General features: G+C 27.5%; 1 protein-coding gene across 2 annotated transcripts in view; it reads right to left on the reverse strand.

Moving 5' to 3' along the window:
- LOC145197964 (uncharacterized) overlaps positions 1–12,386 on the reverse strand; it is a 12,934-nt gene extending 548 nt beyond the window's left edge. Inside the window, exons 1-15 of one of the 2 annotated variants that reach the window (XM_090090037.1) lie at positions 12,278–12,386; positions 11,947–12,143; positions 11,160–11,583; positions 10,673–10,820; positions 10,273–10,409; positions 9,725–9,860; positions 9,504–9,599; positions 9,024–9,154; positions 8,400–8,491; positions 8,182–8,266; positions 7,323–7,394; positions 7,153–7,248; positions 744–863; positions 163–201; positions 1–60 (exon numbers count right to left, since the gene is read on the reverse strand). The exon at positions 1–60 is cut by the window's left edge and continues 36 nt beyond it. In XM_090090037.1, the coding sequence (XP_089946163.1) occupies positions 1–60; positions 163–201; positions 744–863; positions 7,153–7,248; positions 7,323–7,394; positions 8,182–8,266; positions 8,400–8,491; positions 9,024–9,154; positions 9,504–9,599; positions 9,725–9,860; positions 10,273–10,409; positions 10,673–10,820; positions 11,160–11,579 (1,632 nt within the window). In that variant the 5' untranslated portion in view covers positions 11,580–11,583; positions 11,947–12,143; positions 12,278–12,386. Of the gene's footprint in view, positions 61–162; positions 202–743; positions 864–7,152; positions 7,249–7,322; positions 7,395–8,181; positions 8,267–8,399; positions 8,492–9,023; positions 9,155–9,503; positions 9,600–9,724; positions 9,861–10,272; positions 10,410–10,672; positions 10,821–11,159; positions 11,589–11,946; positions 12,144–12,277 lie in introns of those variants that run through there. The other variant, XM_080073975.2, reaches the window with a different exon arrangement.
- Positions 12,387–12,763: the final 377 nt, after the last annotated feature.

The following is a 12,763-nucleotide window of genomic DNA, read 5'->3' on the forward strand; positions in this document are numbered from 1 at the left end:
AAAATCATTTGCTTCGATGTAATCTGTATCAATTCCGATAGTGCGTTCAATATCGCGGTCCTGTAATTAATCAATAGTGTTGGGAATATATTTCGTATTACTAAATACAATGAATTGCGTTTTTATATTTGAGGGCCTCATATAACCGTAAAACGTTTTTACCTCAACATAGTTTCGTTTGACATTAATTGATAATGCAGTCTATAAAGAAAACGCATAAAGTTAAGAGTTGATTGAGCGAGTTGAGGTTAACCCTTCTGCATATTAATCAAAATTGATTTTCAATACAACATTTAAAAGCGATCTTTTAAGACAACGTGCTACCTAGTAACTTCTAACACTTTTTATTGAATTACCTCCAGTGGCAATTTTCGAATCTTTTTATATTTCTCGAACCTTTTTTTTACTTATCAAATCTTTTTTTTTTTTTTTTTTATCTTTTTTATCTTTTTTAGTTATGGAACTTTTTATGCTTATTTTCCTTCTTAAAAATTTTTATGCTTATTTTCCTTCTTAAAAATTTTTATGCTTATTTTCCTTCTCTTTAAAAATTTTTATGTTATTTTCCTTCTTATTTTCCTCTTTAAAAATTAATGTCGGTGAAGACACGTCTTGGAAACTTTTTAAAGATTATTCGCTAACACGCATAGCTTTTACGCGAAAACTAACGCTTTTATTTCTACAAAACCTTTTAAAATTATCAATGATAAATTTTCAATTATAAATGCTAATTTACATGTTACCTGTAATGTACCGATGAAGTCACCTAGCGTTTTAATTTCTTTACGAGTGTAACCAAGGAAACGCGTTTGGATATTTACACCTTTTCGTTCCACAAAAGCCATTAATTCTTGAAAAGTGATCTAAATTTAAAAATAAATATCGTGATTTTAGATTCTTTGAATGTTCCTTGAATGTTATGTTAAGTAAGAGATCTGCATTACAATCGGGTAGTTCCGTAGGATTACGAAATAATACATTGCGAGAAGGTACGACAAGCTGTCATTTTTTTTATAAATAGATAAAAATTAAATTTTTTTTATCTATTTATAAAAAAAATGACAGCTTGAAAAAAAGCAAAAAAAAAAACATTTTAGTTCTAGTTTTTTTTTAGTTTTTTAAAAAAGTTTTAAAGAAGTTTTGTCAAATTTTAATTAAGTGACAGTAAGGTTGTTCACGGAAGCAAAAGTTGAATTTTCGATAAAAAAAAAAAAGTTTTCGAAACTCTATTTTTGTTTCGGTAAGTTCAAAATAATTTCAAACTAATTAATTTTGCATCGAAACGATTTTTTCATTTGGAAATTATCAAATTTGTTTCGAAATATTTTTGCGATTTCGAAATTCTGAAAATATTACCGAAGCATTTTTTCACTTTCGAAATTGTCAAATTTGTTTCGAAATATTTTTGCGATTTCGAAATTCTAAAAATATTACCGAAACAATTTTTTACCTTCGAAATTCTAAAATTTGCTTCGAAATATTTTTGCAGGGATTAGAATCCCAAAGGTTCTTTTACAGGGATTAGAACCCTTAGGATAAGATAGGGGATTGATATTTTGTGACATTTTGTGGAAAAGGGAGGAGGGGGATCTGAAAGGTTTTTTGCATGACATAATTTGCGAATGACCACTTACATCTACACGGTGAAATGTTTCATATAAAATATTAGCCCTCTCAAAGTGAATAAAACCTACCTATAGAAAAAGCTACTTAAGTATTTTGGTTACAATTTAAATTGTAAATTTTGAACGTAGAATTTTTTACTATACAAATTTTTACTTATTAGTTATTGAATGAAGATGCTTAAAAGCTTGTTGAATGAAGATGCTTAAAAGCATCTTCATTCAACAATTAATATGATGGAGGGAGATACTATACTTTAATTTCTAATTTAATATGAAAGGAAGGGGGGTAAATATTTTATTCCGGCTCTGAAAAAACTGCATTCTATTCAACAATCATATTTGCTTTTGTTAACAAAATAAAATTAAAAAGATTTATAATGTTCAATCAAATAAAAAAATATTAGAAATACATGTATAAGTACTATTATTCAACTAAATCGACTTTTAGTCAATTAGTAGAAAATCCAAAGTCGATTACATCGACTCTTAGATTTTGAAAAATCGACTAATTTCGACTTTTAGTCGATTTAGTCTAAGTCAATAACAACACCAGTTTAAACACTTTTTAATTTTAAATTTGCATAACGTAAGTTTAAACTTTAGATTTAGAATTTGCATAAAAGTTCGTGCGCTTTTCCTAAATGATATAATTATGATATTTAAAAGTTATAATATGCAATTCCTTTAAGGCCTGTAACGCACGTATATGAAATAATTGTTGTAACGTAAACGGCTAATTACTCTCTTGGGATTATTTAGATGAGACTTACAACGATTTCAAACAATTATATTTATACCTAAGCAATCTTTTTGTTGCATAACTCAAAATTTTATTTCGAGTTGTTGAGGCAAATTCAAGTTATTAGGTTTTGAAGATTTACTAAAAACACGTGTTTTACAACACATTTTTGGCCATTATGGATAGTAAAATTTAAAAAAAAAAAAAAAATAGCTGTTTTTTATTTTATTTTAATATAAATTTATTCTCATCAAAAAAAAAAAAAATCATAATTTTGATTATTTAGAAAAAACAACTTGTTTTCAGTTGTGTGCCACCTTAAATTTACCAAGATAGTATTATTTTGCCATATATACATATATATGTATATATATATAATAAAAGGTCTACTTGCCGAAACACCCCGTGGTAAATTATTTAGGCACCCGGTTATTTTAATATTATTATGCAAATAAAATATAAGGTATTAAAATTACTTTTTGGAATAAATTTAACTTTCCAAAATTCTTTTTTTTTCTTCTTGTAATTAATTTCACTTTTCGAAATTCTTTTTTTTCTTTGGAAATTAATTTCACATTTCGAAATTCTGTTTTTTCTTTCGAAATTAATTTTACTTTTCGAAATACACTTTTTTTTCTCGAAGTTAATTTCAATTTTCGAAATTCTGTTTTTTCTTTCGAAATTAATTTCAGTTTTCGAAGTGCAATTTTTTATTTCGAAATTAATTTCACATTTCGAAATTCCTTTTTTATTTCCGAAATTATTTTGGCTAGTTCGACTATTTTCATAAGTTTTTATAGATTTCGAAAAAAAAAGTAGTATTTCGGTACCGTTTTAATCGAAAATTTTCGAAATTTGCAATTTCGATAACGAACCCTAAGTGACAGTTTCAATGAGTACGCCATTGTTTGGTGTCCATTCATGCAAAAAAAAAATTATTTAAATATTGTGAATAATAAAATTGACTTTTTTGAAGCATTTTTTCAGTTGTGTAAAAACATTTGAGATAAAAACATCGTTGTGTGCCAATAGACTGAAAAAGACTTTGCTTTTTAAAATGAATTAGTAAATCGAGTTTTGATGTCGAACTTTAGAAAAACTTTGACAAGCAACACCCTATCTCCGGAACTGATTACAAGACAATCAAATACAGAAATTGCCCTAAAATCATTCGACCGAGAAAGGGAACTACTGCCGGGATGAAGAGTCACCTTGAAAGATGCGACTCTGATCTTGCAACCAATGTTACGAAAAAAAAAACTGCAAGGAATGCAAGGAAAAGAAAAATCCACTTGGAAACTGAAGAACTTGCATCAGCATTCAAGAAAGCAGAACAGTATGAAAGACAACGAGATGAGTACATCAGTACCACAGGACTTTCACTGCAACCTCACACCAAGAAAAGAAAGTTGACGACTGAAGATTCGTCAAAGAAGCCTATTTTTTTTAGTTTGCAGAGATGAAACTGCCCTTGTTCGATTGCCGCCAGCAAGAGTTTGATCAAAACCTGATGTAAATGCTCATCTGTACCATCTGTACCATAAATGCAATCTGTACCATGATGTAAATGCTCATCTGTACTTTAGTTTGTGGAGAATGACTCTTAATTACAAAAGTAAGGTACAGAATTCACAACAGACATGTGGACTAGCCGCAACAATGACTCGTACATCTCAACAATCTTGCAAGTCGACAAGGATTTCAATTAGAGGAATGTAATAGTGCGTTGTGCTCTTTTCAAGGGAAACCACACAAGTGCTGCATTCTCAAAAGAACTTGATAAAGTCATTGAAGAGATTCCTGGACTTCCTCTAGATGCAGTACATGATTCGAGAGCAAATATCAAAGTACCAAAATCCTCTCAGATCACTAACAGTCAAATCTAAATTGGTCATCAACTCAATATGATTATGTCCAAAGCAGTGGAGTTTTAAAAAAGCACCTACAATTGCGCAAGCTCTCGAGTCATTTAAAATCTTGTTAAAACATGTTAACAACACACTAACATCGGAAACAACTCATCGGTACTGCAAGGAAATGTGGGTTAAGTATGCAGAAACAATCACCCCTGTTGCAACAAGATAGAGCTCAAATGCCTTGATAATGTAGTCCATATTTTGTCTCCATGTTGCACTGGAAGCTGTTAAGAAAAGTCTTCACTTGGCTGCAGATGTCCTTCCTCAGATGACTTTGAAACGATTTCTCTCGTGTTACCAGCACTGGAAGAAATCAAAAATGCTTCAGAAATTTTCTCATCCAACCTTCTAACTGCTCCAAAGGTCATTTCTCACATGTACAAACTGTCTGCAACTCTGGAAATTCAAAAGAAACAGACCAACAACAAACGAGTTGACAAATTCTTTCAAATAGTAATCCGTTTTTTTAAAAAGGCTGCGTATGTTCAGTTTCTGTTTTAACTTGGTAATCATAGTGTCTTTGGTATTCTTTAGGTTTTCTGGTGAAACCAATTTTCTCTAGGAATCAAAAGATTGAACCGGAATTGGAAGTGAAAGACCAACAGTCGACAATTTAGACTGGTGTAAAAAGGCTGAAGATAAAATGCCTCTATAAGATCAGAATGTCATAATTTTTATTTAAATGTTTCCTATCTTAGAAAAATGTTCGGAATTTAAAATCTCGTAATCACGACTGTTCATAACTCGTTATAAGGTGCTTCCTATTTACAAACTATTATCATTATTATTATTGTTACTGATCGCTAACCAAACTTGAATTATGATAGAATTGTGAGAAACTCTAAAAGTTAGAATGAAGCTACAAATTTATCAATTTTAATAAAAGGCTCCTTCACTTTTCAAATAAAAAAAATGAGACTATATATATATATATATATATATATATATATATATATATATATATATATATATATATATATATATATATATATATATATATATATATATATAGGGGAAAGGTGCCTATGATGGCATAGCGCCTATGATGGCATACTGGTCATATTTCCAAAAATATTACTTTTGGTGCATAAGTGATTAGACCAACATGTGTATATTAGTAATTCATTACTTCTGGTAAAAATTCATCCCTCCGTCATAAATAACGCTTTTGTAAACAACAGACATAAATTTTCGCATGTGGTGTTGTAGATTTAATGCCCTCATATATTTAGGATTACAATTTTATTATAGATCATACAGAAGTGAAATTTTCATGCATTTCATCTGCAGGCTTTGTACATTTATTAGAATACTTATTTTAATGCTATTTGTAGAATAAGGTAGACACAGCTTGTTTTAATAAATATGGTGACTCTTTCCTATGATGGCATACCGAGGAGTTGCCATCATAGGAAAGTCTGCAAAATGAATTGAAAAAAATGCCTGAAATAAATTTTAATGCTCATAAAAAGGTGATCAGGCTTAGAACAAAGATAAAATACAAGAGTTTGAGAAACCAACACATTTGGAAATGAGATCTCCCCCATCAGAAGCTTCCATATGCATTGGATCTTCTGTTTCAACGAAAGGATAAGATCTAGTATACAAAAGTTGTGTCCGGTACCTTTAGCACCCTCTAAAATTGAATTGAAAACGTGGAAAAACTGGACCTCTGAATACCACACCGGATATCCAAGAATTAAAAGATAAGGCAAAAGAAAAAGATAACAAAGAAAAAGGAAAAATTTGTTAGAAAAACAAAAAGAAAGACAACTGTTGAAGAAAAATACTGCAGTGAGGAGATTAAAAGAAGTAAACATAAAATGGATTTCGAACCTGATACAGCATTTTTGTATTGTTATGAACTTTATTCGCTGTCTTGCTCTAAAGAACCATGGATTTGTTGTCAAAAATGCGGATCTTAGTGTCTTTGTTTATCTGCAAGCATAAAGAGAAGTAGAAAAAAATTTATATGTGAACTATGCTTATAGACCAAATATTTATTTTTAATTTTGTTTTTTTGATAAGTTATGTTTCCATTAGTAAAAAACAAAAAAAATTTTTGTTTTTCTATTTTCTTTAAAGTGTGCCATCATAGGAGCAGTTAGTTGCCTATTATGGCATACTTGTATTTTTTTTTTTAACGGTATATACTTATAAAAAAGCAAAATAGTAAAAATTCTGAGGTTCATCATTATTCTGCATGCTAGAGGGAATACACCCATGTCAAAAATTATTTTTTAAGTTTTCAGGTAATGACTCAGAGAAACGTTAAAGTTAAGTATGCCATCATAGGAACCTTTATATATATATATATATATATATATATATATATATATATATATATATATATATATATATATATATATATATATATATATATATATATATATATATATATATATATATATAAACTAGCAGACATGACCCAGGTTAGCAATTAAAAGGCAGCTGATTGTAATGTTGATTCAGCTTCCATTTGACAACAGCAGATGAAATGTTGAGAAATAGAATTTGACACAAGAGTTAAGTGGAACGTTACTTTAACGATTCATAAGGATGGAAAGTTATTTGAGGACTGGGAGAGACACTGCTAACAGTCTACTTACTGTTGTGTCTGGATTCATCAGGATCTAAAAGACCTAGTTTATCTTGATCATTTACTTTTGTAATTAAGAGTCATATTTTCAAGAAAGAATATTACGAACTTTATTTTCGCATTTCTGTAAAAAGAAGCTCGTAGCTCACTTTCTTTGGTTTAAATTTTAAGTTAAAAGGAAAAAAATTTAAAAAATTCAAATGTCTTAAAACTTAACTTTAAAGAATAGAAAGAAACTTTTATTAACTGCCATTCTTAAACCATAAAAAATACCTCCCCATCTTTGTCTGTATCAAGTTCTGAGAATGCAGCATTTACATCTGTATTTCCAAATAATAACATTTGATCTTCTGGTGTAAAAATTGCTGACTATACAAGATGTAAATATTTAGAAAATGTTATCAGAAAAGTAACAGATAGAAAATTTTACAATAGACACTAACCACTTCAAATACTTTCTTTAATTCTCTAAGACTCACTATACCATCCAAGTCAAAATTCATTCTATGAAGCTCCTAAAAAAAAAAGAGTTACCATATATAACTTAACAAAATCCCTAGAAAGTAGTTAATAAATTAGAGATCTCATAAAGAGTAATAAAGAAAGTTAATTTTTAGAAACTTATCGTTTTCCTTACAGAGTTGAAGTAAAATACTGTTTGCTAACAAAACTCTGACCCTGGTGAGGCAAGGGGTAGAGGTTATAGTTTTGCAATAAGAGCTCATAGCTTTCATTAAAAATAAATCCTTTTGGTTGCTATCCTTTAGTGACCAGAAAACTTTTAAATGTAAAAACATATTTAATTCAATTTTATTATTAAAAATTTTTAAAAAAATAATAATTAAAAGCTCACTTAAAATGTGTTATGCAATTCATTTACAGTGCAGCCATTTAAAATTCATTTACAGTGTGTTATTCAAAATTAGTAATAAAGTGCCAGATGCCAACAATTATTGGGATAATTTCATAAGTTTAATATTAAATATTATTATTATTCAAGCATAAGAAAAAGTAATACCATTATAATTATGTGTTTAATTAATTTTGTTGCATAAATATAGTTTTAATCTTAAATGAAACTGCAAGCAAGAACTATTGTTTCTTAAAAAAATTAAATTTTTTTTTCCTCCTGTTAATTAGTGTTGAAATGGCTAAAAAGCATAGAGATTATTGGTATTTGTTTTTTTTTTTACATTTAAAAAGGTAGAAAATCCAAAAAATAAATAACATAGTCCACTAGCTTAAGACTTTTTAAAAATAAAGTTATTGATAAACTTATTTGTTAAGGGAACTGAAATTTACCTTCATAAACCGGCCAATAGCATTTACAACTGCATGATGCTCTTCACTGGCAGCTTTTTGATTCAAAAAAATCTTTCTTCGTTTCCTTAAAATAAAGAATATAACTTTTTAATACGAACCCTTTACAAATAATATTATTTATTTGATTGTAGTTATATATTTCTAAAATTTATCTTTTACATAAACTATTATATTCTATTGCATAAACAGAAATTTACCTATACAACTTTGAATTTATAGGTGGTGGAGGTTGGTTGCCATCTCGCTGTGAAAGTTTTGTTTTCATTAACTCAGTCTCTGTTCGAGAATACTGCATAAATAAAACAAAAAAGATTAGTAACTTTAATACTTGAATAGATTGAAAAGGGCTCACTTTTCTAATTAGGTCTTTTTGGCTTTGTAGAATAACTGTTCCACTTCTAAATTTCAGCATGTAACATGCTACAAGTCTCATGCACTACGATAAATTGATGATGAGTAGTTATAACTAAACCAATATATTAACAATAATATTCTAAAGTAAATATTTCTTGGCAATAAAAAAGCAATAAGTAGATTTTAGTCAATTATTGAGTTTAATTCAATGATTTAATTTACTTATAGTGAGCATTCTATAAACCAAAAGACGATCACTTTTTTAGTTTCATTTACTGTTTTCATAGACATTAAATTAGTAAAGGAAGGTAAAAATTGTTAATTTTTTTATTAAAATCTTTTAGTTGTTATCCATTAGACAATTATGCACTTGACTAACAACCCCAGAAAAAAATTACTTTTATTCATTCTAATTAAGTTAGGTAAAGAATCTCAATACATCAAAATGGAAAATAAATTTTTTGTACCAACATAATCCCAATCGTTTTAGGATTCCAAGTTCCAAAACGTTCATTTTTCGAAAACAGCTTTGCATAATTATCAAGAGGCTGCAATCTCTTAAAAAAAGAGTCGTGTGGATCCATTGATAACCACCATCCTAAAATAAATATAAAGTTGTTTGTCAAAAAAAAATGACTTGTAACAAACAAAAAATTTGATGAGACTTTTAGGTAATGCAAGGTAAAATCTTAAAGCAAAAACTAAAATTTAGTGAAAAGACAACATTTTATTTAACTTGTCTTTACTTATATGTAAAACAAATAGGTACAAGCTTTTGTAAAACATGATGCATGCTGATGGAACTAATAACTGAAACAAAGTTAACTATTGACTGAAATAAAGTTAGTCTGTACAGACTTGAAATATGGCTTTAACATTGAAAAAATGAATATCAAGTTTAGACAATTTTTAACACGTTTTAAATTACTGTGAATAAAAAATCTAACCATCAAAAGCGTGAATTGGATAATTGCACAAGAGTCCACCATCAACATAAACATCAGTGTTTTCATCATTTACATATTTAACACTTTGGAAAACACCTGAAAATAAAACAATTTACATCAAAAAAATATTTTTAAATTTGTTTAAATTTAAATTTTTAAATTTACAAAAAGTTCACATAAAGAAGATTCTTATACAACAACAATAAGCATGCAAATCAGACCTGGTAATGCCACTGACATACGAACAGCCATTTTTATAGGTGTATTAGGTGTTGTCTTAGGATGAAAGTATTCTGTTGACATCTGACTTAAATTTGTAACAACAATACATAACTCACGATTAAACTTTTGCAGAACCTAAAATCAACAGCAAAATAGCAAAATTATTGTTTGTATTCACTTTGTTTTCACTTTGTTTGTATTCACTTTGTTTTCACTTTGTTTGTATTCATTTGTTTTCACTTTGTAATTTTTAAGTCAAGAAAAAAAATCATTTACTTACTAGAAAGACATCAAAATATACAAACAACCATAGACATTTTTATTTTAATTTATATATTTGCCCAATAGTAATTTATCCATATTTTTTAATACTTACTTTCTAATATTTTATCTAATTATGTTTTCAAAATTTAAAAGTAAATTTTTTAAATAGTTTTTTTCAAGTATGATACAAAACCAAACTTCACACAGAACTTGAACCAGCATAGATAAAAACTAATCAATGCCAATATTAAGTAGGAATAATGAATATATCAAAATAATCAACCTCTCTAAATGTAATATCTGAATTCCCAGTTCTCTCTCTAAGCTGCTCACCAAACCATTTTATTAACTTATGCCCTGGATTCCAACCAAAACCACTTAAGAGATTGGGCAACAAACTACAATATCCACATTTATGATCTGAAAAATATCAACTTATCATGTCATTAAATTCATAAACTAATATTTGTTCTTCAATTTCATTACTTATTTTCTTTTTTGGTTTCAGTTACATCAAATTTAAGCAATCTGAAAAACCTTTTTTTTTTTTTTTTTTATCTTTGTATAACAAACAAATAATGATATTTTCTTGTTTAAAATGTAAATACATATTTATCTTAAAGAAATAATTTTAGTAAGGATTTTAAAGTAAAAATTTTAAGTAATTTAAGTAAAGAAGTTACCAACAAGAACTTTGCGTAGATCTTGCTCCATAAATTGTTTTAACTCTTCTGATGTAAAACCCACTGCAAATAAACTTGCAGCTATAGCTCCAACACTTGCACCAGCAACTCGCTTTATATTTTGTGCAATACCTGCTTGTTCTAATACCTATGTAAATATAATTAACAAATTTAAAAAACAAAAATATATAACCCTCAAAATGATAAGTCAATATTTGTCAATTGGGATTTTTTTTAGTTTTAAAATTTAAACTCAATATGCCAAATATCATAAACATTTTAAAAAATAAAAGTCATTATTTAGATAATAATGAGTTTTATTTTTTAAAATGTTTTAAATAAAAGTCATTATTTAAATAAAAGTCATTATTTAGATAATACTATGCAAAAATGGACAAAATCAAAGTATTTATTTATACAACCATGATTAAATATAATAAATCATTCGCCAAACAATTATTTTTTATTATTTTGTAGATATAAACACCTGTAATGCACCTGCATAAGCCATTCCTTTATTACCTCCACCTTCAAAAACTAAATTTGTAAATGGAAAATCATAGTTATTATAAATATGATCATCAACAGCAGTATTATCATCCAGCATACTAGAAAGAAAGGTTTTTCCCTCAGATGATCCTAATACACTTCCAATTACTCCAGCTTGAAGAACCTCTGGATTCAAATTTTTTTCACCAGATCTAAGAGTTTGATTTGACTTCTTTATTTTGAAAGGATCCTCTTTAACTTTTCCATTTGATACATTTTTATTTGTTGAAAAAAGTTGTTCATCTTTATTGATGTTACTTCCAGATAATTTTAGTTCAGATGAATGATGCTTAATTTTCTGTCGATTACGAGTGAATGTTCTTGGAAAACTTTTTTTTTCTTTCCCATTTTTTTCCATTTAGCTAAGAAAAGTATTAGGTATTGATTAAAAATTTTAAAATATAATTTAAAAAAAATAGTAATAGCTAAAAAATTTTGGTTCCAAACTTATTTTTTTTATGACACTCTCATACCATCATATATATATATATATATATATATATATATATATATATATATATATATATATATATATATATATATATATATATATATATATATATATATATATATATATATATATATATATATTAACAATTAATTACAATTTAGATTTTTAATATGTAAAAAATAATTTTAAAGATCTAAATATTTTAGTAAGAATTGGATTCCAAAAAAATAATATTTGGGTAATCTGAAATTATAAATAATTCAATATATATTACATATTATATTGAAGCATTTATAACTATACAATATGTAGAGTCTAGTGATAACTATAATTGTTGCATTTTCTTTGCTGTGGTTGTGCTTTTAACATGCCCGGGAAGACTTGTCTGATTTTTTGTCTGATTTGTTTTCTGATTTGTTTGGTGTTTTTGTTTTCTGATTTGTTTCAGAAAATCCAACGCATGCGTAAAATCTAAATTTGAATATATGTACTAATTAGACAAGTTAATTTTGTTTTCTTAGCATTCTTTTTAAAGATCCTTTAGTCAAAAGCTAAAAAAAACAACAGATTGGAAAACTTTAAAATAAAGCTATAAACAAATTTACTTTGACCAGATTTTTCACTTTTATTAAGGATTTTTTTGCATTTTGACAGAAGCTTATACTTTAGGAAATGCTGAGATTTTTTACGCTGTGCACAAGCCACGCTTTAAATAGCAAATAAATATTTTGGTCTATAAAATGAAAACGGTACGTGTAGAAATTAAACAGTTACAATAAAAGTTGTTTGTATTACATAGTAGAACACTCATTTAACCATTATTTTGAAAATAGTGATCGAATATCACAGTAATCGGTAACATTTTGAGGTGTAAGCAGCAAAAAACTAACAAGATTTAAACTAAAACTACCATAAATATCTAATCAGTGAACAAATTTAACTGAAATTTTATCCAGAGTTTGGTGTGGCTATAGGCTACATTTGTACCAATTTTTATCAAAATATATAGAGTGGTTCTCGTTTTACAGATGATTTTATTGGCGCACTATGAAGTCAAAATTTCACTCAATTTGAACATTCAAATTCAGTTA

Source organism: Hydra viridissima, unplaced genomic scaffold (assembly GCF_058129835.1).
Source record: "Hydra viridissima isolate aposymbiotic clone 2 unplaced genomic scaffold, HvirCarnegie_v1 scaffold_6, whole genome shotgun sequence".
NCBI classification, from domain to species: domain Eukaryota; kingdom Metazoa; phylum Cnidaria; class Hydrozoa; order Anthoathecata; family Hydridae; genus Hydra; species Hydra viridissima.